At 38.6% G+C, this 23,629-nt stretch overlaps 1 protein-coding gene across 2 annotated transcripts in view; it reads right to left on the reverse strand.

Moving 5' to 3' along the window:
• The window catches only part of NKAIN3 (sodium/potassium transporting ATPase interacting 3), a 533,326-nt gene that overhangs the window by 41,793 nt on the left and 467,904 nt on the right, over positions 1-23,629 (reverse strand). For both annotated transcript variants that reach the window (XM_074319272.1, XM_074319271.1), the window contains exon 5: positions 11,024-11,084. In XM_074319272.1, the coding sequence (XP_074175373.1) occupies positions 11,024-11,084 (61 nt within the window). The remainder of the gene's footprint in view (positions 1-11,023; positions 11,085-23,629) is intronic.

Raw genomic sequence — 23,629 nt, forward strand, 5'->3', positions numbered from 1 at the left:
AATTGCGCAACATTGTAAATATACTTAATGTCACTGAATCGCACACTTACAAGGGTTCAAATGGTTAATATTACATTATGTGTATTTTACCACAATAAAAAAGAAGAAAAAAACTCCCCAAAAAGTGATTATTAAAATTTACTAGGTTTATAAATGGAATACTAAAAGTTCTATGTAGCCCTTAGAGCTTAAGAAAAAAAAAAGGTTTTAAAAATCGTGTAACTTTAATAAATTCCATAGTGATTTGAAACCCTGAATATCTATGAATAGAGTTTTCTGTGCAGAAAAGCTTCTCTCGTGGACATCAGAAAATGTTCAGGGTCAAAGTCCTAAAGCAGCTATTTTCTCACATCGTTGTCTCAGGAGGAAAATATGGTCAATATGACACTTTGGCTTCAAGTCTAGGACTAGGAACTAAAAGTCTTTGTTTCTCTTAACTAAAAAAGAAATAGTTTTCATGTAGGTGAATAAATTGAAAATAAGATAAATATAGAACAAATGAAAAGAAAACAGTGTTTAAGTCCAAGTCGTGCACTGTCTCTACTCACAACATGTAAAAAAAAATGGTACACTTTTCCTCATTGTCAGTAGCCTTCCCGCTCAACGCAGGGTTTATCATGAAGGTCCTGATACAATCTGCCTTTTAAGTCACTACTGTTTGGTTTCTTTATGTGGAATATTAAAGGCTGATATTTACTTTATTTTATTTTATTTTTTTTTGTTATTACTTTCAGGTGTACAAAACAATGTACTAGTTAGACATTTATACTCCTCATAAAGTGGTAACTCCCCTCTCCCAATTTACTACCCCTCTGACATCGTACACAGCTGTTACAATTCCACTGACTCTATTCCCTATGCTGTACTCCACTTCCTCACTTCCTGTGTGTATATGGGATATATATATATATATATATATATATATATATAATTATAGTTGACATTCAATATTATTCATCTTCAGCTTCAGGTGTACAGTGCAGTGGTCAGGCATTTACACAGTCCATGAAGTGTTCTCCATAATAAGACAAGTGTCCATTGGACACCCTACAAAATTTTTACAACATTATTGATTATATTCCCCAAACTCTTCCCTATCCCCATAGCAATATTGTGACTACTAATTTGTACTTACTAATCCCTTTACCTTCTCCCCTATTCCCACCCCCCTCCCATCAGTTTTTTTCTCTATATCTCTGAGTCTATTTCTGTTTAGTTTGTTCATTTATTCTGTTCTTTAGATTCTACATATAAGTGAGAGCATATGGTATTTGTCTTCTCCATCTGACTCATTTCACTTAGTATAATATTCTCTAGGTCCATCCATGTCATTGCAAATGTTAAGATTTCATTCTTCTTTATGGCCGAGTAATACTCCAGTGTATAAATGTACCAGTCGTCTACCGAAGGGCATTTCAGTTGTTTCCATGTCTTAGCTACTGTGAATAGTGCAGCAATAAACATATGGGTGCATGTAGTTTTTCGAATTAGAGAGTCAGCAGCCCAAGAAATCCAGATTACCTTTTGATGCTCCAGGGCACCCAGTATAAAGCTGCATCTGAAGTCAAAGCTTTGTTTTGACTGGAAGCCTCTTCCAGGAAGTGATTCCCTATGTGCTTGCTGTTCCTTCTTCTAGGAATGCTGTCCTCCTGGCCACCCACCTCACAGGCTCCTTATGTCCTTTATCCTTTTGTCCTTCAGTGCCATCTCCTCTAAGAGACCTTTCCAGGCACACAGAGGCTCTCAAATGTCCGTGGAATGCCTGAAATGCTCTACCTCACCTTCAGTGGTAGGAGAACCCCTGCCCATTCCTACTGCAGGGTCTGTACCTCTGGGAGTCCTTTCTTGACCATGTCCTCTTGGGTCCTTCTCAGGGCCTTATGCCTCAAAGGCACTTCTCATTCTGTCCTCAAGTTATGTGGTCAACTCTCCTCCAAGCAATGGCTCAGTGACCCAGGTCCCTTCAATACTATGGCTCCATCATTTTCAACATGTGGCCTCCAAAACTTCTGTGGTTGTCTGTCTCCAATAGGTGGAAAGGGGAAGAGCATGGAGAACCAAATGTGGAAGTTATTTAGGGAACAGATGTGCCTGGGAGTGGGCACGTCTCTTCTGCTCACATTCCATGATCTAGAATTCAAGGGTACCCTTAACTGCAGGGAGGCTGGTAAATGCAGTCCTGCTCTGTGACAGGAGAAGAACAAACACATGGGTTTAGTGAATAGCTGACGAGTCTCTGACACAGGCTTGTACATCGCTATGACAGAATTTGTGAACGTGGCATTCGATGGATAAGGGCTGGGAACTGTTCCAAGTTTTGCAGTTGATTGAACGTTATGTGGCAAAGAAAGCTGTCCTCAGGATACCCATGAACTCTAATGTAGATTTTCTGTTCTTACGCTCAAAGAGGGAATGTGTGTGTGTGAGTGAGTGAGTGTGTGTGTGTGTGTGTGTGTGTGTGTGTGAGAGAGAGAGAGAGAGAGAGAGAGAGAGAGAGAGAGAGAGAGAGAGAGAGAGACTGTTTCCTTCTCTGATGAAAGACTGTGGACAAAACTGAAAGGCTACTTAGGTATAATTTAGAATTAATTTGTTTGTACCTCATACAACTTAGAAGGAGAGACAAATGCTTTTACTTTTCTCCTACTTTATTTTCATGTTGGCATCCAAATTATGTGAATACTCCCAAATACCTTACTTAGATTCCAGTTTCAGATAATGTTCCCAAAAAGAACACTAAATCATTCCCCCCCCCCCCCGGTCAATAAAGTACTTACTACAAAACACATGAAAATAAATGTTTCATATACACCTTTTATTGTTGGTTACTTGTATACCATCTTTTTTAAAGGAATTATAAAATCAGATTTCCATTAAATATCTGGCCCAAGAATACAGCTCTTGAGAATATTATGTGCCATTCTATTATCTAAAAGGGATAAACATCTGTTTTATTGTCTGGCCTTACTTTAAAATGCTTGTTTTATTGTCTGATCTTAAATTGCTTCAGTGTAACAATGTGTGTATAAGCTACATACTAGGGAGGGCAAGTTAACATTCTAAGGACTTCATGATAAATCATCACTCCAAAAGGAGTAAGGGCAAGTACATCAAAACATGTTATCTGTATCCGCCTCAGGAATCTGCTTACTTTGCGTAAGGATATTAAAAATAATTTTAATTGGTACAATAAGCACTACGTAAGAGATGGAATTGCCCGGCAAAACTCAAGAGATGCGATAGCCTGGAAAGCCAGGAGAGAAAGTTTTCAAGGAGGCAGCAGTCAACAGTGACCAGAGCCATCAATTATGATGAGGCTTGATAAGATCTAAGTGATTTTGACAATTGGAAGGTCATTTCTGGCCTTTGAAAGAGGATTTTCAGGGATAATATAGCACAGGAGGCCTGACAGCAGCAGACTAACAGTGAGTGGGAGGTGAGAAAGTGACTATAAGTCTGGACTACTTTGTAGAAGGTGAAGGGATGCAGAAGTACAAATTGGCAGTTATAAAAATAGTCATGGGCACGTAAAGTACAGCATAGGGAGTATAGTCAATAATATTATGGTCTGTCTATGGTGTCTGATGGGTACCAGACTAATCGGAGTGATTACTTTGTAAGTTAAATGAACACCTAAACACTATTTGTACACCTGAAACTAATACAATGTATGTCAACTGTAATTAAAAAAAAATATTGAAAAAAAGAAAAGTTTGGATGAGGCTGAAGAAGCATGAGAGACAGGGAAGCTAAATGGATACCAACTGGGGAGGCAGGGTAATTTCTTTTATTTTTATAATGTGACTTTATTCTTAAGCTGAAGAAAAAGATCCATTGGGAGGAAGGAACTGGGCAGGGAGAGGGGAGAAAGAGAGAAATACAGATAGGGAGAGGAGAGACAGAATAATTACCAGATGTCTGAATGTGTGGGAGAGATGGACATAAAAGCCACAAGGGCCAAAGGCAGGTTGGAGGCCTCTTTTTCTACCAGAGGAAAAAAGATAATCATGGATAAATAAAGGTAGACAGTTCCAATGGCAGGGAGACCTTGGGAACTCGTGAGACTGCATGCCCACTGGCTTTCATTTTCTTTGTGACAGTCTTCAGACAGAGTAGGAGAAGGGTGCCAGCAATCACATCACTGGGCTTCATTTCCTTGTCCCTAAAATGAGGGTCGGAAACTCTAAGACTGCAGCTTTAAGGGAACTGGAGAAGGCGCTGACTAGGAACGAGTGAGAGGATGGCAGGGCAAGGTAGCCGGCTCACATGTGACATTGTGAAGTTGCCTGAGGGCAGTGGATACAGGCAGGTGTTTCTCTCCAGTGTCAGTGGGCATCTTGGGGACAGCAGAGAAATGAGGGATCAAGGTACCTGCTGTGGGGCTGGCAGAGCTAGTACAGTGGGAGGATTGAGAAGGGTGGGAGTTGGGGTTGGGATTTGGACACTGAATTTAGAATTAAAATGGAAACACGGGACTCTGTCAGAACATTGTTACCTGCTCTTTCTGCCAGGCTCCTAAATAGCCCCACTAATAACCCAGAATAAAACCGTTGTGCAGGATCCACATAAAAACCTTGCAGCCCTTTTCTTTCTTACTGTGCATTTTGGGTGCCACGAGGGTGTGAATTTTTTGATTTGTTACCCTGTTCTCTGGCAATCACCTCTGGTTCCCACAGCTCTTATCCTCCACTGTCTACCATCTGGATGGTAGATCCTTCGTTCTTTCTTTTCTACACAGCTTAGGGCTGATGGTCACAGTGAGAACTGGCAGCTCTGACCTGTCTGAAGCAGGGGTGTAGGAGGTGAGAGGGGTGTAGGGAGGTAAGACTACACCTTCCACGAGCTAGGCAGGCATTTGTGAAGAGGCTTGCTTTAGGGGGGAGGCAATGTGTCACACTTCATCAACTATGAATCTGGAACAGAGATGTCAGGAAGTTTTGAAACAGCTGCTGATATTTACCATTTGTAAATGAATGAAGAAGAAAATGTGATGCACTTGATTGCCCTTGGAGTTAACTCTGCAGCTACAGGCGTCATCCATAGAGATCAGAGTGCCCTATGAGGTGATGGGACTTGTTCATGGGCACAGAACTAGATATTGGGAGAGTTAGGACCACCTTCATTTATATCATTTCTAACATCCAGTTGCAAGTGGAAACAGAAGTAAAACCCCTCTGGGCTGTAGGTGTTCTCTGCTTGCTAGTGTCATCTTTCTGTCAAGAGAGGCCACAGTTTGTAGCCAATGAAAATTTGCAGGTAATATAAGTGCACAAACCATTTCTATTTTATTGTGCATGAATCAGATTCCTTTCTATGGTGCAGAGAATGAGAAAGTGAAATTTTCATAAGGTGAGAGGAAAGAAATATGAGAGATAATGTAAAGACATGGGAGCATTTTCCCCACTGTGTATTTCACACAACACATATTCATTAATTTCCTATGACGTTCCAGACACTGAATCAGGTTCTGGGATACTAGGGTGGTTAAGACATGATCTCTGTCCTTTACAAGTGGGGAACACAGTTAATTAAAAAATAAGTTCAGTTCAGGTTCAGAGATGTATTTAAGGTCTAATAAGGCATGGGGAGGAGGGTGTCCTCAGAAAGACAGTTAAAGAACATATAGGACATGTAGTTAATTGAAAGGAGGAGAAAGTGTTTCATTTGGTGACTGACTAGATGTGGGAAGAGTCAGAAACAGGCCCAAGTTTCTAGCTTGTGTGAGGGGTGCTCATGCATATAGATGGAGACAGAATAGAAAAGGAAGAACTTTCTCCCCAGTCTTTGCCAGTGGAAACCCTAACCACCCTCTCAGTCTATTTGTTCATACAGTTATGCATTCAGTGTTCACTCATTATCTGTTGTACAGAGTGCCCATTATGTCAGGACATGGGCTAGGCCCTGGGGATACCATGGCTTTTAGAAATTACAATTGTGTTAAATGTTTCTAAGTAAGTGCACGATGAAAGCTTATAGCCGTTGATCACAGGTGCCCTCATCTAGTCTGTGTAGAGTGAGAGGGAACTGGTCCAATGTAGGGGAATAGTTAAGCTGAAATTGGAAGGATATCTGTAAGTTAGTGAGTCAACAGAGGGAAGAGGCCTCTGTGAAAGAGCTTGGCTTGAGGAGGTGTGAAAGGGCTTTATGGATTTAGGAACGCAGATGTGACTGGAGATGATGAAGTGGGGAGAGCAGAAAATATGGTTGTAGAGAGTCCCCAGTCAGGCTGAATTATATAATAGGAGTCCTGGTTTAGCAAGGTAGGCATTAGTCTCGGCTCCGCTCCACTGTGAGTTTAGCGCTGACTTTGGAGCTGGTTCTAGTAAAAGGCCTCTCTGTCTTGCTCCTGTGGAGAATGCCCACTTGGTTCATTGTTTTGGGTATTTGGATGTTTATGATATTCTTCTTGGGAGATTGTCTTGATAACCTACCAAAAGACTACAATCCCATCTCTGAACCATATGGCATTGTAGCTAGGATCCTATTGGGTAGGGCTTGACCCTCCCATGTGTGGGCTGGGCCTGACCCTGCAGGGCCTGACTCTTTGACAGTAGGTCTGTCCCCTGGGCCATGTTTTGCATTTGAGTTCATTCTACCTTCCAAGTCCCTCTTCTCTCTGAGATGTCTTGTCCAGGAGTCAACAAACTCAAGCTCTTGCTCTGATGTGGTACAGTGGAGGGTTTAATCCATCTCCCTATATCTTGGCCTTCAAAATGACAAATATTTCATCCAATTATGTTAAAGAGATACAGGACCTCCTCCATTTGTCAAACATAAATAGTTGTAAAAGGCATCTCACTAAGTTCTAAAGATAAGGGAGCATCATATCACCAAATTCGAAAATCGTGGGGTCTTGAAACACATTTTGCAAAATGAGTTGGTGGGTCAAGAGAATTTATTTAACAATATAAACTCAACAAACATTTCTTGATTGGATGCTCTGTGCTAGGCGTTTTTTCTAGGCTCTAGGGTGACACCAGGGTACAAAATAAAGGTTCTGCCCTCATAGATCTTCTATTCTGATGGCCAGTAATTTTGTAGCGATTTGGCAGTCATCTTGGCAAATTCGGGGAAATGCTACAAGCTCTAAATCTAAGCTGTCCTGAGGATAGTTACATGCAACTCACCAGATAGGTATCCCCCAATAAAGTACTGAGACCAGTAGAGTTTTAATGGCTTATTGGACAAATACTGTGACTCCTTTGAATGTTGACTATGATTACAAGATCACCCTTACCTGAGTCTCATGCACTTCTCCATCTTTGACTCTCATAACATTCTTCTATCCCTCCACTCCTGAATATGTGTATATTGCAAGGCTCACAAGACAAGCAACCCACTTTCTATTCTGAGCATCATCCAGGCCTCTGCTGCTTTCCCTCCTTCCCCTAGTGTCTGACCTTTGGGTCACTCTGCTTCTCTAAGTCTTCTCCGTAACATTACAAAGCTGGTAAGGGAAACTTGGAAATTAACATTCAAACTAGTGAATTTCTCTCCCATTAGCTTCTTTGGTACATTCTTAGGAGGAGATAGAGGTTATTTTTATTTCCAATTCACATCATTACTATGGTAATAGCACCTTATCTTCTTAAAAGGAGCTCATGGGCAGACAGGCAAATGTATGAACCCTCGCCTGCAGGAAGCCTCAAGGAACAGTAGAGATGTGGAATATTTTTTCCAGTAGTCGTGCTTCCTTCCACTGAAAAGTTCCCAAAAATATACTAGTGAGGGTCAGATGGTTGCATAAAGAGCTATTTTGAACTTTTCAATGTGAAATATTTAACCTACATGTGAGGGGTTCATTTTCTTCTCAAAACGAACGGTTAGGGTTTTCAATATGCATTTGTCCCACCATTCAACATGTGCAACCCAGACTGGCCTTTGTGAGCCCAAACAGACTGTGACTGGCAATCTAATATCAGAAGGAGTAACGCTAGCAACAGACCCTCTGAAAAAATATTTATATGAGTTACTACTGTTTTCTAGCATCTTTTGCCTTACCTCCGCACTTCCCTGAATTAGAACTTTTTTGTTTTTGTTTTGGAAGTCTGACAAGATAGTAACAAGCCCACAAATATATTTTCCACAGATGATTCACAAACAAGATGTTGACAGGTTTTTACAATTACAGTTCCAAGTATCCTGGTCTCCCAAAAGTGCTGATAGAGATTGATAGATTATTTTAAAAAGAAATAAAAAAATGAAACGAAGGGACATCAATAGGCTTTTTCATTAGAATGAGTAATGGAAGTATTGACCCCCACACAGCAGCACTCTTCCTTCGGTGAGCTTTTTACGTCTTTGTCATTGACCTGCAATTATGGTCATTATAAGAAATAGTGAGCAAAAGATACCAAGAAGTAACTAAGAAGGTTGGTGGCTGGAAATAAGTGTTTACTCAAGCATTTATGACCCCGTAGAAATGTCCGTCACTGGAATGTTAGTCTCCCAGAACCACTTACGCAGTGCAGAGGAGAGAAACGGGCAGCTCTTATTAATTTTTAAGACTGGCTGGCAGCTTTCAGTCCAAGAACAAGGTTTGACTTTGCATTTTGAATAATGCAGAGGTTTTTCATTAGCTAGAATAAGAATCGAAATGATGCATGACATATTGTCTGCTAGAATACTGGGGCATTACATTATAGATTTGCAGTTGCCTTTCTGAAGAAGCTTTCCAGAGGTATGCTTAGACAAATTGGAAAGCTCCCAGTATTGTTTTCTTATTTCATGTTTACATTTTGGAAAAACCATTCAACGGACAGGTCTTCTTGGCTGTGGGATGGTAATGTCATAAGCCGAGGGTAATTCCTTATTGCCCTCAAAAGCTAAGCGTTGGCACAGATTATACTAGTCTATGAGATCACTGCAGTTGGTTTCATACATTTGTTTGCTCACATCTGCCTTCTGAAGACTTTGGGACAATTTAATTACAACTGCACTTTTGATTCCTATTTCTATCAATGAAAAATGAGAAATTACCCTTGCTTGAGGACTATCAGACTAAAAGGTTTGTGATTGTTTTTCAGGGTCATCTCTCTTCCAGCAGATTTTCATGTCAGGTTGGTGGCGGGCACACTGACTTTGTTTTGAGCACCCAAGACTCTTCCTGACTTTAAGTATTATTTGAATTGATGGTAACACAGCTACTACATCCAGATGTCTCTCGGTAACTTAATGTATGGCCCAAATAACAAACACCAGAATTAAACCATTAATAGGATAGGCTGCTAGCAGCTGCTTCAATCCCAGTTTGATGGGCATTAAAATAGCTGATTCAGAGATTTCTATCAGAAACTTAAGTTAATTAAAGACACCAAAGTCAATGGAACTACGATATCTGCCAGTAGCAATACAATCCATACACACTGACATGATTCTAAAACAAGGCTGATAGAAGGTCAGAGACCGTTCACCCAATTTAGATGAGCCTTTTACTTTGCATGTCATTTTGCATTACCCAGTTTTGCTTCAAATCACAAGCCTTGAAGAAAAGTCTTTTCTCTATTTTTTCTACTAGATGAAAGAAGATTATTGATTATTCTGCTTTTTCTCACACAGGAAGGTAGGATGGAGCATTAGCATTGTTTGAGAGCCTCCAACATGAATCGATGAGGAGGAACAGAAAGAGGACTCTTTCCGTACCTACTCAAAAGTACCACAAGGGAAATCAGTTGAGATTTATCATTCAATATACCAGTTTTTTGAAGTACTTATTCACCTCCAATTCTAATACTTTCCTTTAGGTCCAAATTCCAGTTAAAATTGTTCATATTTGACCAGCTGTTTCTGGCTGTGCAGCCTGTCTTACCTGTGTCTTTGGAAGCTGTCTACTGACTTTCTGTTTATCAACTTTGTCAGATTGTGGAACTACTAGTAGAACTCACAAAAAGAGACTCTTTGAAGTTAACAGCTTAGTGGGAAGTGTTGCCATTACAAATGTACTTTTGAAATGTCAGAAACTTTCTGGCTCATCTAGCATTAAAAAAACCCAAAAACATTCCCTCAAGCAAGCATAAAAGATAAGATGCAATCTGTTTGCATGTTTTCACTGCATGATGATTTTAATCTAATATTTCTTCCCTTTGGTCAAATAAATTGAGATGAGAGCTCATTGTTAACTGGATCCCAGTTCATATGTCAAGCACTGCATCTGCTTGGTGGGAAGCACTCACCAGACCCCCTTGGAGTGGTGTTCTAGAAAGAAGTTATAATGGCTAGTTAGACACTCATTCTCATTTTGTTAAAGAGTCAACTTTACAACTCTGGCAGTAATTGCAATGACATAACCAAATCTCTGGTATGGTTGGCTGTTATTTGTTTACCTAATAACTATTATTTTTAAAATAAATTAAAATTTTCTTTGGTGTTATATGGCCCATAACAGAACTGTGCCAAGAAGTGCCTTGTACATTAGCAGGCAAGTTCTTAATAAATGCCACTCTGCAAAACCTCTTCCTACATAACTTCAGGTCATGTATGTCTTTTTCTGAGTTTTCTGTTAAAATGTGACTACTTAGCTTTTTAGCATCCCATTAATTCTTTCTCAGCAGTCTCTCTTTTTTTACATCTTGCCTTAAAGGTTGTCATTTTTAGTTCTCTCAGAGCATTTTATATAGTTCATATACATATAGATCTTCTGTAATATATTGATGTTATTGCTATTAGTCAGATTTCAAAATTCTGCAGCCAGCATACTTACAGTTGGTGATGGATAAAACAACCCTGAATTTTCTACTCAGCATAATGTTGAGATCTCTGATGAAAAGTTACTAACACATGATATGACAGCAATCCATAGGCTTCCATGTCTGTGGGCATCTTCCCACACAACTTGGATTCGGAGTTTCAATAAGTGCTATCTTATTGGTGTGAAGTTTGGTTTGTAAACGTTTGACTGTAAATTTACTATGCTGAGTTCAGTCATTTTAAATTCCAAGTAGGAATAATTTCATAGCCTTTTAATGATTTCTTTTGGAAGCTATATGTCATCCAAAATCAACCCACAGGGAGATATAACAATACTTACAGGTGTCCTCTTCTTCCATGAAAATACTGATCACATAACAGGCATACACAAAACCGACCAACTGCAAAGGAGAAAAAACAAACAATGTATCTTAAGAATTTATGCCAAATGTCCATAATTGAAGAGTCTATATAATTCAATAGATAAAAAATTTATAGTAGTAACCTCTATGAATTTGTACTAGGAAAAAAACTTGTTTTTAAATAATAGCCATGATTTTAAAGGGGCTTTTAATTTCTACTGAGCTTTAGTAGTGTTCTAAAAAATGTATACATGAATGGGAAATAAAAACCCCAATTCTATATATTTCATTTAGATTTTGATTTGGATTTACATTATATATATATATATATATATATATATATATATATATATATATATATATACACATATATATATTTTTATAGGTCTTATATTTAAAAATCACCACGGATTATTCATAACATATATTTTTAAGTTTGACTATTTATAGAGCAATTTGTAGCAGCACTCCTTATTACTACAACTAATTTAATGTTTAATAACCACAAAAGGAATCAAAATATGTTAATTATAATTAAATACCAATTATCTACTTAATTACTTAAAATGCACAGAGAATATCAATTCTATTTAAATACTAAATTGTTTTGTTGATTATGTCATAAGAAAAATCTATTAACTTTCAGGTATTCATCATAAAATAAAATAGAAAATATCATTTATACTTTGGATACTAGTGGTTAAAAGAATAAACATAGATGTCAGAGTGTACACTTTCTAGCTTTTCATATTGCTTTTTTCCCTTATTATACTGAGAAGACAATTTTTATTCTTTAGAGCCAGAGACACTGAAATTCTTGGAGGACAAAATTGTCATTGAATCTAGTTTGGGCTAAAATTACTCTGAAAAGTACTTTGATGAAAAAGAGTTACCTCAATAGCTGTTATATAGTCTGTCTTCTTGCTTTTCTCTCCATTGTTAAAGTCTGTCTCCCCCTCTTTCTGTATAAAATAACATTTGGGAAGGAAACTTTTCTGATAGTTGCAGTGTCGAAGGCTGAATGCAGAGAACAATACAGCTGGTGTTTATGACTGCCCAGGTAGATGAGGACTCTGAACTCATTATCCACATTTACAGTCTAGATAAAGGTCGAAAAGTCCCTCAGAGGATGAGAGCTGAGAGAGACGGACTTATATAGAGGATGTTGCCAGAGAGCAAAAGGGTCTGTCATGCGGGGTCTCTGGTCCCGCTCCCTGCACAAGAATGCAGGACATGGTGAGGCCAAAAAGGAACACCCATGGAGTCATGGATAGGGGGTTCATACCACTATATTCTTGCTGGCAGCTGGGTTGGAGACACAGGAAGCAGGATCCACACGATCCACAACCTGCCATCTGCTTCTCTGCCAACCAACCAACCCCACTTGCTAGCTGCAATCCGCCGTCCACTTCTCTGCCTGCTAACCAGCCAACCAACCAACCTCCTAGCATAGCCACCGCAATTATATTAGTGACTAATGGCTAACTGGTTACAGCTGATGGCCACCCAGCCACAGTGGATGGCCATCTGATTACAGCTGATGGCCATCTAATAACTGAGCCAGCACCTTTCCATGTGAGGCTGAGAGCCTGGAAAGTGCTCTCTGGGACTGCCCCACAGGTCCTCTCACCCCACTGGGCATCTGTCTTCATCTCAAACCAAATGAGCGAGTACTTCAGGGAACCACAAACATGGTGTGGAGACAGAGCCAAGAGTGCAGTTTCCAGGTTCTTGCCCTCACGTGGAAAGGTGCTCACTCGGGTAGTAAATGGCCATCAACTGTGATTGCATGGCCATCATCTGTGGCTAGTTGGCCGTCAGCTGTAACCAGTGAGCCATTGGCCACTAATATAACTGCTGTGGCTATGCTAGCAGGAAAATGGGGGCTAGCAAGAAAAATGGGGGCTAGCAAGCAGATGGTGGCTGAGCTAGCAAAAGCGGATTGCAGTTAGCATGGTGGATTGTAGCTAGCAAGTGAGGTTGGTTGGCAGAGAGAAGTGGACAGCAGGTTGCGGATAGTGTGGTTCCTGCTTCCTGTGTCTCCAACCCAGCCACCAGCGAGACTATAGTGGTATGACTCCCCTATCTATGGCTTCGTGGGTCCTCCTTTTTGGCCTCACCATGTCCTGTGTTCTTATGTGGGGAGCGGGACCAGAGACCCCACATGACACCCTGCATGACACATAGGGAGTTTGACATGGTTCTTGTAATTTGGGAACACAGGTACTTGGCACCTAAATCACACTTGGAAAAGTCAAAAGGTGAGGGACTGTGGCTAAACGAGCTTTTGGGGACAGAGTGTGAAGAGGCAGGGCTGGGCGGGTGTGGCAACACACGTGTATGTGTGTCCTTAGTCTAGAAGCCTTTTGGAGACAGACAGCTGGTGGTGCTGTTCTGGAGTTGGGCCCCACTCAGAGGACTTCCTGCCAAGGACAGATGATCTCAGAAGAATGATGCTGGTGCATAGAAGATGAGTAGGAGTGTTAAGTGGCCAGCAGAGAGGCTGAACATTTAGAGAAACAGGAAGAATCCTAAAGGAGGGCTGATGAACCCACAAAAGTACCCACAAAAGGAAGAATCTCATTTGGAATCTGTTACACCCAGAGAGCACCTCCTGCTAGATTACAACAGCCATGTAAGACCTTGTTCCTCCTCTCTTCTCCCATGAGTCCTCCTTCCACTTCATCCTTCGAATAACACGTAAGAGCAGCTGGTAAGTGCAGAGAGAAGTGGAGTGAGAAGAGAAGGCAGCTGTGGGTCGCTTCCTCATTGCAGATCTGCAACTTGAAATCAGACCCAAGCTAAGGAGCAGAATCTAAGTAGATGAGAGTTTGCACTGGCCTGGGATTCATTTATTTATTTTTTAATAATACAGGTAACATTGATATGTAATATTGTATAAGTTTCAGTGTACAACATTATAACTTGACATCTGTATACACTACAAAGTGATCATCACCAAAATTCTAGTCTCCATTCATCACTGTGCAGTCGACCCCTTTCACCCATTCCTCCCTCCTCAGAATGCTCTTTTCCTCTGGTAACCACCAATATGTTCTCTGTATCTATGAGTTTGTTTTTGTTTTGTTTGTTTTGTATTTTTAGATTCCACATATGAGTAAAATCATATGATATTTGTCTTTCTCTGTCTGGCTTATTTCACTTAGCATAATACTCTTGCAGTCCATCCATGTTGACACAAATGGCAAGATTTCATTCTTTTTTATGGCTGAGTAGTATTCCATTGTGTGTGTGTGTGTATATACAGAAGTTGTTACATATATATATACCACAATGTCTTTATCCATTCATCCATGGATGGACACTTAGGTTGTTTCTATATCTTGGTTATTATAAATAATGCTACAATGAACATGGAGGTGCACATATCTTTTTGAATTAGTGTCATTATATTCTTTGGATAAATACTCAGAATTGGAATAACTGGATGATGTCATAGTTCTTACTTTTTTGAGGAATCTCCATATTGTTTTCCACAGTGGCTGTACCAACTTACACTTCCACCAACAGCATATGAGGTTTCCTTTTCTCCATATTCTTTGCAACATTTTTTACATTTTATCTTTTTGATATTATGGGCTAGGCTTTCTAATATCTATGAGGGACCAAAAAAGCTAAAAATTCTGCCTGAAATGTGACCCAAAAGGTGAGACAGACCAAGACCACAAAGTGTACTTGAAGGGGCAGTGGGAGGAAGAATGAAATGCCTTTTAACTGTATTGTACAAGTCCAGCGCATTCAATAAACCAGTTACATACAGAAGAAAGAAATGTTCTTTTGTTGCTTTTGGTTTATATACCACATATCAGTGAAATCACATGGTTCTCTGCTTTTTCAGTCTGACTTATTTCGCTCAGCATTACACTCTCAAGATCCATCCATGTTGTCACAAATGTTCCTATATCATCTTTTACCGCCGAATAGTATTCCATTGTGTATATATACCACAACTTCTTTATCCATTCATCTATCGAAGGAGATGACGGTAAGGGGGATCGAATATATGGTGATAGAAGGAGAACTGACTCTGGGTGATGAACACACAATGGGATTTATAGATGATGTAATACAGAATTGTACACCTGAAATCTATGTAATTTTACTAACAATTGTCACCCCAATAAATTTAATAAAAATAAATAAATAAATAAATGGCCTATGATCCTATTATTAAAAACTTCCTAATGGATTTTCTTCCAGCCCTTTTTCTCATAGTTGTTATATACCTTATTTATATTCTTATGACTCATGTCAATACTGTGCATTAACTTAATTATTAACTACATACATTTGCATAATTTAAACATACTGTAATGTATTTAAGCAATCTATTATTGAACACTATTTTCAAAGTTTCATATTATAGATACTGTTATGATGAATATTAATGCTTTTTCTATATTTTGGGCTATCTGATTCCCAAATGAGTTATAAATATTTTTACACATTGTTAAATTGCTTTTCCAAATGTTTATATAATCTTTTATCCTACTATAACAGTGAATGACAATGCTTATTTTATCATAACACTTCGTAGCATAGGATTTTTTTATTTTAAAAAATGTGTCAATATAATAGACAAAATAGCTTCTCTTCATTGTTTAATTTGCAATGTTTTATTTCATCTAAAACAATTTCGTATTTTATTAGCCATTTATATTTTTTCTTTTCCAAATTATTTGCAGAAGTCCTTTACCCATTTATTAACTCGATGCTGTTTTCATTAATTTGTATGAAATCTTGTGGGGTATATATATACACTAAGATTTTGCTATATTTATTGAAATGTTTTTCTTTATGTCAGCAAGTGATATTGGTGGCTTCATAACTGGGGGATGTTTCCTTAGTAAACCATATATTAGAAGACCTCTGCCAACAAATAACTTTCTAGTTAGATGTGTGTGCGTGTGTGTGTGTTTGTGTGTTTAACTCGAGAACTTTCTTGTATTAATTTTCAATTATTGCTGTAACAAATTACTACAACTGTATAGGTGAAAACAATACAAATTTATTATCTTACAGTTCTGGAGGTGACAAGTCAGAAATGGATTTCTTTGGGATAACATTAAGGTGTCAGCAAGGCTGCACTCCTGGAATATCTGGCAAAATCTGTTTCCTTGCCTATTTCAATTTCTACAGGATGCCTTCATTCATTTGCTTATGACCCCATTTTTCATATCCCAAGCCAGCAACCTAGAACTGAGTCCTTATGCTGCCATGTCCCTGGTTCTCCGCCTTCCACCATCCGGTTCCACTTTGAAGGACCCTTATGATTACACTGGACCTTCCTGGATAATCCAGGATAATCTCCTTATTTTACGGTCACCTGATTAGCAACCTTAATTCATTCCTTTTTGGAGATTAAGATATGGATATCTTTGAGGGACCATTATTCTGCCTATCACATCTGTGAACTTGTGTTTTCGGTTCTTGGTAGATTCTCTGCACAATTTAGGCCAGAGTGGAGAAGGAGAAGTGATACTGAGGAAATTATTTAAGTTTTAATATATGAAGTAAAATCATAGCATCCTAATTAAAAAAAAAATTACTTGAAAGGAATCTTTGAGAAGTCAATTTGCATATCAATCCATTGCTCTCAGGAAATGCCATATTGGAGAGAAAACAACTATCATCAATTTGCTGTTTGTACATCTAGTCTATGTTTTTACACCTTTACTATAAATATATATCTACAAGCTGAACATAATTCTTTTAAATAGTACATATTTCAAATAGTTTCCTTGACAATTTAAACTTTGAGGGTATTGTCTTTTCCCTTTGATTAGATCATCATTGGTTATTTTGTATTGAGGCTGACACAGAGTTTATATGAGGAAGAGGGTACATGTCAGCTGTACTATTTAAGAATTTTTTTCCATGCATGTGTCCATAATTGATTTTATCTTCAACCCATGGATTCTTTTAGGGGAAGTTTTAAGACACATGACCATTTTGTGAGCATTAATGTTCTTAAAAATAAGCAATGTTCTTAACCCAGCAGACAAAGATTGTAATTCATCGTAATACAGTCAACATGCGTCTCACCATTAATCCCATCATACAGGGGAGCTCGTGTTTCCTCATAGGACATTTCTACTACCTCAGTAACACAAGCAACTTTCTCACATATAGTCCTAGAGTCCTAGTGAGCCTACCAGTGCTAAACCACATGCTAGATATCGGTAAAGGCCATTTTCTTAGGTTTTTAGATAAAGATAAATAGACACAGAAGTAATAATTTCTCCTTACGCTCCCATGGATTGTCTAGTTCACTCCTTTTAGTACATGTGTTCCATTTTGGATATTTTATGTACCTCTTTGCATGCATATGCCCTACTTTGGAGAACTTACTTTGAAGATGACCCTTTTGCTTGAAGAACAGTTCAGTGAATTCAGGTAACATGAGTTCTAGTAACAGAGAAAAAATCAGCTATCTCTTGAATCCTAAAGAGCTAGAGACCAAGTGACAATAAAACAGATCAAGATCCAGTGTGACTTGAGATGACTGATACTATGGGTCTCTTCCAGTTGCTTTGCAAGGAGAAGGGTAGTAACAGAATGAATCATGTAATAGAAAAAATTCTGAACTAGTCTTGTTACTTTGGTTACAGACTGAAATTTAGATGCTACATTCATTGTTTATTTTATCTTGGAAGTTGCTTATTGAATAGTAAACCCACAGTTGTTTGATAGCTTTTGTATCCCAGTAATTTTTCTTCCACAGAAAAGTCAGGTAAGTAAAATCTTATAAATCATTATTTTTATTTGTATAGGTAAGATGTAAGTAAAGATAAATCAAATATTTTGATTGAGTGCTATAGGACTTTTCTAGTATAAAGCTAAGTCCTTCATGATAGCTCAATACTCCAATGAATATTATTTGTTTGACTTTCTTAATAGACTATATACTTCTTTAGAAAAAATATAACTTTATCTACATTTTTATGTTGATTTAAAGTAAGACAAATTATTATTTTGTCTTCATTGATATCTTTTGAGATGACAGTGATAGCTAAAGTATATATTAGCATATTATTAGCCTCTTTGACAGGGGACATATTTTGGTGTCTTCTAACATTAGCTCATTCCATTTGGCATGCTGGGTCCATCAGCATTTACTGGTTGGTTCATTGGCATTTACTGGAAGAAAGCCCAGAGGATTGATGGGAAGGCCCCTTGAGAGCAAACTCAGTGAACTTAATGCTGAAACACTGTTTTCACATATCCATATGTAGTTAATTTGATGGGGTTGATAAAAAAATTCCATCACGATAAAAAAATTTTGACCTAAAACTAAATCTACCCTCTAACCTCTGGTTTTCCTTCCAGATGTTATGAGGACTGAAAAATATTAATTGCTAATGGCTGTACCATAAATTGCGTAGTTACTTATTTATACATTTAATATACAAATCTAAGCACCCTCTAAGAAATATTTATAATAGAAAATAAAGTTTTACTTTTTTTTTTTTTAAGGAAACTTCTTAATAATGCCAATGCAAATTCCCTGCTAGGCTAAAAAAAAAGCGGTTGACCAGCTGGCTATACTGAAAAAAACAAATGCAAGTTAGATAGTTCTGATTTCATCATTTGAGTAAGTGCAGTTGGAATTTTGGGAGAGGTCTAGGGTTAGGATGAGAAATTGAACAAGTTAGAAGGAATGTATAAGAAGATGATCACAGATGTACTTTTATAAAGGCAAATGAGAGCAAGCTTATTGAAATACTTGTTTTAGAAATACGTTTTTACTTAAGTTATTTTGTATGTCTTCCCTTGTAGGCGTATTCTAAAGATTTTGGGTTACTATGTTTTCTGAAAAGATTCATTGCCTATGTACTGAAGAGAACTGGTCAGTATATTTCTTTCTTCTCCTTTTCCAAACGAGTCTTTTGAGTGACAGAAAGTAAGATCATGTTCTTAATTATAATGACAGCACATTTTCCTTCCCTATTTAGTGAATTTTTTTTTTCCTAACGAAATGTGAGAACACCAACTTTTACAAGAACACAGCAATGTATAGCAACGTAAAATTTGTCAAATCCAATTGTTCACTAATGGACTTTAGTAGTATCTTGATAGATGACAAGAAAGGAATATTGGCTAGGTAATTGAAATACACGGTACCATTAGCTGGAAACAGTAAGATAAAGACATGCCATACCAGAAATATTAGATCATTCTCCAGGTCCTCAAACAGAATTTGCCAGCCATAATCTCGATCTTATAACAAATGAACTAATTAAAATGTATCCTTTTACTTTTGCTTTATTGATGGGTACACTAATAAAATATTTATCCTAAAATTACTTTTGCTATTGTGATTAACCAAACTGCTGTTATTATTAATTAATAATGTTATTCTCATGAGAACCTGTTTAGGCATCTTCTTAATCACCAATTAGTAGATGGTTGACTGTTGTGTTGTGTTCTTAGTTTCCTAGAATCTGAGTTGAAATAGTCCCTGTGGCTTTCTGTTAATCTCCAGGAAATGTAATATAATGCATTCTCGCCAATAGCAAACCACACAAAATAAAAAATAACATCAGGATAATAATCCCAATTATTTCTGCTTTTAATAAAGTTTTGAAAGAGTCATTTATTTTAAAGACAGTTTTTCCCTCTTCCATTAAAACCACTCATCTTCACAGTCACATTTAAATGATATTTTCCTGTGTCTTGTAAACTCTGACTGCAAAAATACCATCTTTTTTATACATTAAGTGAATGCAAATGACAGAAGACTAGAATCCAACACCACCTTTTGATTAGTTTTTGCAAGTAGGATTTGTATATGAGATCGATTTGTGTTGGCCAGCAGGCCTGTGTAAGGATCGATAGGATTAAATTTCACACATGCAGATACTAGGACAGAACCACTGGTTGTGTGTCCTGCTAACTGTGGGTTTTAGTACGAATGAATCAAAGAAATGAGTTATTTCTCAAAGCATGAGTGTCTTCAAGGATCACTTTAAGGTGAAATAGAGGATGACAAAAGCTCATCTAGGGAACTCAGAAAGGAGAGCTCATTCACACCTAACTTTATGGGGAGAGAATTGCTGAGCTTGAGGAAAGCCAAAAGGATCCTTAAAGGAAAAATAACTCCCCATCTAGTACCCTAAATTTCCCAGCATTCACAACTTTTAAACCCTGAAGCTTATGAGAACCCATAGGAATGACAGAAGTTTCTCTATTTAACATACAGGTTGTAAAATGCTGTTTGTTAGTCGATTTTTCCTCAAATCCAAAACGATTCTATAAAAAGTCTTGGCCAAAGCCACTTATAGAAAGCAGGCAGAGGCTGACATGCTTCACTCTGTATAGAACTTTATCCCTATGAAAACCATTAATTTGAACACTTGTGAGTAGGAAGCTTCTGTAGGTAATTTATTTGAGTTAAAGTTACTTACAGATGAAAGCATAGCTACCTCATGTCAAGAATTGTGCAGGGTTTGGGATTTTTACTTGTACCAGTTAACAGGTAAACTTCTTGCTATTTAGTTGACACTGGGGAGAAATGAAGGACTTTATAACTTACAGCACAGTGTTTAGCTTGAATTTCATATCTCTTTGCTGTATTCCCCCATGGCCATGGGGGCCATGATGGACCTCTGCACACACAGTGCGAGTGACCTTGAGCTACTTTCATCAGAAGGGAAAGCAAGCCTACTCTGTCAGAGGTGGGATGGGGAAGAAATTACCTCATCCCTAAAGGTTGTTTGCTGTAAAGGTGACCCTGAAAAATTGCTCAGGTAAAGAGCACTTACACATTTGGAAGTTATCAGTGTATCTATCAGTGCTATTTAAAGCCACACGACTGGATTAGATCATTAAGGAAGTGAGTGAAGTCAGAGAAGTTCTGGAACATGATGACACTTGGGGGGTGGAGAGAAGTCAAGAAACCAGCAAAAGAGACTGAAAAGGACTGACGAGAGTTATCGTGATACAAGAAAGTGAGGGCAATCAGATGGGTCGAAGGCCTCTGACAGGTCAAGGGCACTGACCCCTTGATTGGGTAATTTGGAAGTCATGGGGTTGTTTTGGTGGAGGGTGGGGCAAAATCTCATCAAAGTGGGTTCAAGAGAAAATAAGATGTCAACAATTCTTTCAAGGAGCTTTGCAGAAAAGGAGGGTAGAGAAAGGGTTGGTGTCTGGAGGAAGATATGAGATAAATGAGGTTTTTTTGGTTTGTTTTTGTTCTTGTTTTTGTTTTAGGGTGGGCATTATTACAATATGTTTGTGTTCCCATGGGAATAAACTCTTCCTTAAGCCATGATGCACAATTTGCAGTAACGGAGAACAAATTTTGCCTGTCCAAGAACATATGAAGTTTTTATCTACTCCCAAGCCTTCTATAATCCTGCCTCAACCTGGCTTTCAGGCTTATTCTCCACATTCTCTGCCATGAGCCTGTGCTCCAACTCCCTGGGCACCTCATTCTTTGTTTGTCCAAGACCCGCTCACCCGTTCTCACATCTCTGCTTGCACAAACCCTCTCATCCCTTAAGCCCTGTTGTAAATTTCAGTTCCTTTGACCTCTCCAGTGGAGACACCTCTGGTCTGAACTGTCTCAGCACTTTGTTCTTATATCTCTAATGGCAGTTCCCAGTATAGCTTCGTATTATAGCTATGTGTGCATTTGTTCTCTTCCCAGTAGGTCCTGAAGGCAGAAACCCTCCGAGAGAGCAAATAGAAAGACCACATCCTCTGAGAGTCCTGCCCTTGTTCCTTCAGGAAGAGGATCTGCTCCTTCCACAACGTTGGCACAGCCTCATACTCCTTGATTAGGGCACATTTCACACGATCATACCCATTTATTTGTACCTCTGTCTCCACCGCCAGCCTCTTTCAAGGTGAGAATTTTTTCTCAACTCAGATTTGCATTTCTGACACTCAGCATTTTGTCTGGTACAAAGAAGGTACTCATTAAATGTTTTTAAATGAATAAGTGATGAGACGCATTGTATTTCAAAGCGAAGTGTGGGAGGGAAACCAGTATGGCTGGAATAATGTGGATGGATTTCAGAATTCCAGCATTTAGCAACCTTGAAATTCCTGCATGGGTCACCGTTTCACTCAGTCAAAGCCAAAGTCAGCTCTGTTGGCGTGCAGCAGTAGCTATTGTCTTGATTTGATAAGCTTGATAGATATTTCTGCTTTGCTCTGATACTCTCTGGGTCATGCAATAAACATGAGAATAAGCCAGTGATTGTACCATCTTAGTCAGATGGAGGCAACATAAACATGTAGAAGGAAAAGGGATGTTAGGCTATTTTCACTTATGAGTTAACTATTGGTTGGTTTATGTGAAACCAACATTTGATGTACATTAAAACCAGCTACATGTATACCTGAACCCACGCTGTTTCCTTCGCAGGAGAGAGGAGAAATACAAGGTATGATAAAAAAAAAAATACAGTGAACATTTAAATTAAAAAAAAAATTATTACAGTAAAAGACACATTGCCATTAATCCCCTTCACAAGATTCCCCCTCGCTGCAAACACACTTGTCCCATCATTCTTGCCACTTTCTGAAGCAGTTCTGGAAGTCCTCTTTCGTGAGTGTCTAAGTTGTGCTGTTATGGCTGCTTCGATGTCCTGAATCGATTCAAAACATTTTCCTTTCAGGGTCATTTTGACCTTGAAGAAGAGCCAGAAGTTGATTGGTGCTAGATCCGGTGAATACGGTGGATGAGGATGCATTGTAATGTTTTTATTTAACAGAAATTGCTGTACCAGCAGTGAAGTGTGACACGAAGCGTTGTCATGATGGAGGATAAAGTAAAGACACTCATGAAAGAGGACTTCCAGAACTGCTTCAGAAAGTGGCAAGAACGATGGGATAAGTGTGTTCGAAGCTAGGGGGAATATTTTGAGGGGTTTTAATGGCAATGTGTCTTTTACTGTAATATGTATATTTTTAATTTAAACATTCACCGTATTTTTTTTTATCACACCTCATAGTATGATGAAGTCAGAATCTTTTCAGCCACTTTATTGAAGTGATACAGCGGTTTTCATAAGGAATGACAGCCTTTCCAATTCTCACAGCCAGCCTGAATTTAGCATGGCCTCTTGTCATGTCAGGATGACAGACAGCAAAATGTCCAGACACATAACACGTGGTTACTAATTTGGGAATCTCTGACTCCCTTTTCTAGAAGGGGTGGAGGTGAAGCTTTGTGCAATGGTTCACCGTCCATTTTGGATTGGACAGCAGGCATATCTTTTTCCTTTCTGGGAAGTTATTGAAAAACTCAGATTGAAGAACAGACAGCAGGCGTACAGTGTCCTCTCACGGTGCTGTGTGGACACATTTCTTTCTCTATGGCTCTCAGGAGGGCCTTTTCGTGCAACTGTCACCCATGCCCATCTGCTGCTTTTTACGTGCCCAGCAGAACAGAAGTCTAGGATCTTAGGAGTCTCAGGGGAAGAAGTCCTGGGAGGAACTGGCTGTTTGTTTATGTGGATCACTCTGGGAAGAACGTGAATCCTATTAAGCCCTAACCTATTTGTTTTTAATCAAGCTGCTCATACTTTTCCTTCAGGAATCCAGAATTAGAG

The sequence above is a fragment of the Rhinolophus sinicus genome, linkage group LG14, assembly GCF_036562045.2.
Source record: "Rhinolophus sinicus isolate RSC01 linkage group LG14, ASM3656204v1, whole genome shotgun sequence".
In the NCBI taxonomy this organism is placed as follows: Eukaryota; Metazoa; Chordata; class Mammalia; order Chiroptera; family Rhinolophidae; genus Rhinolophus; species Rhinolophus sinicus.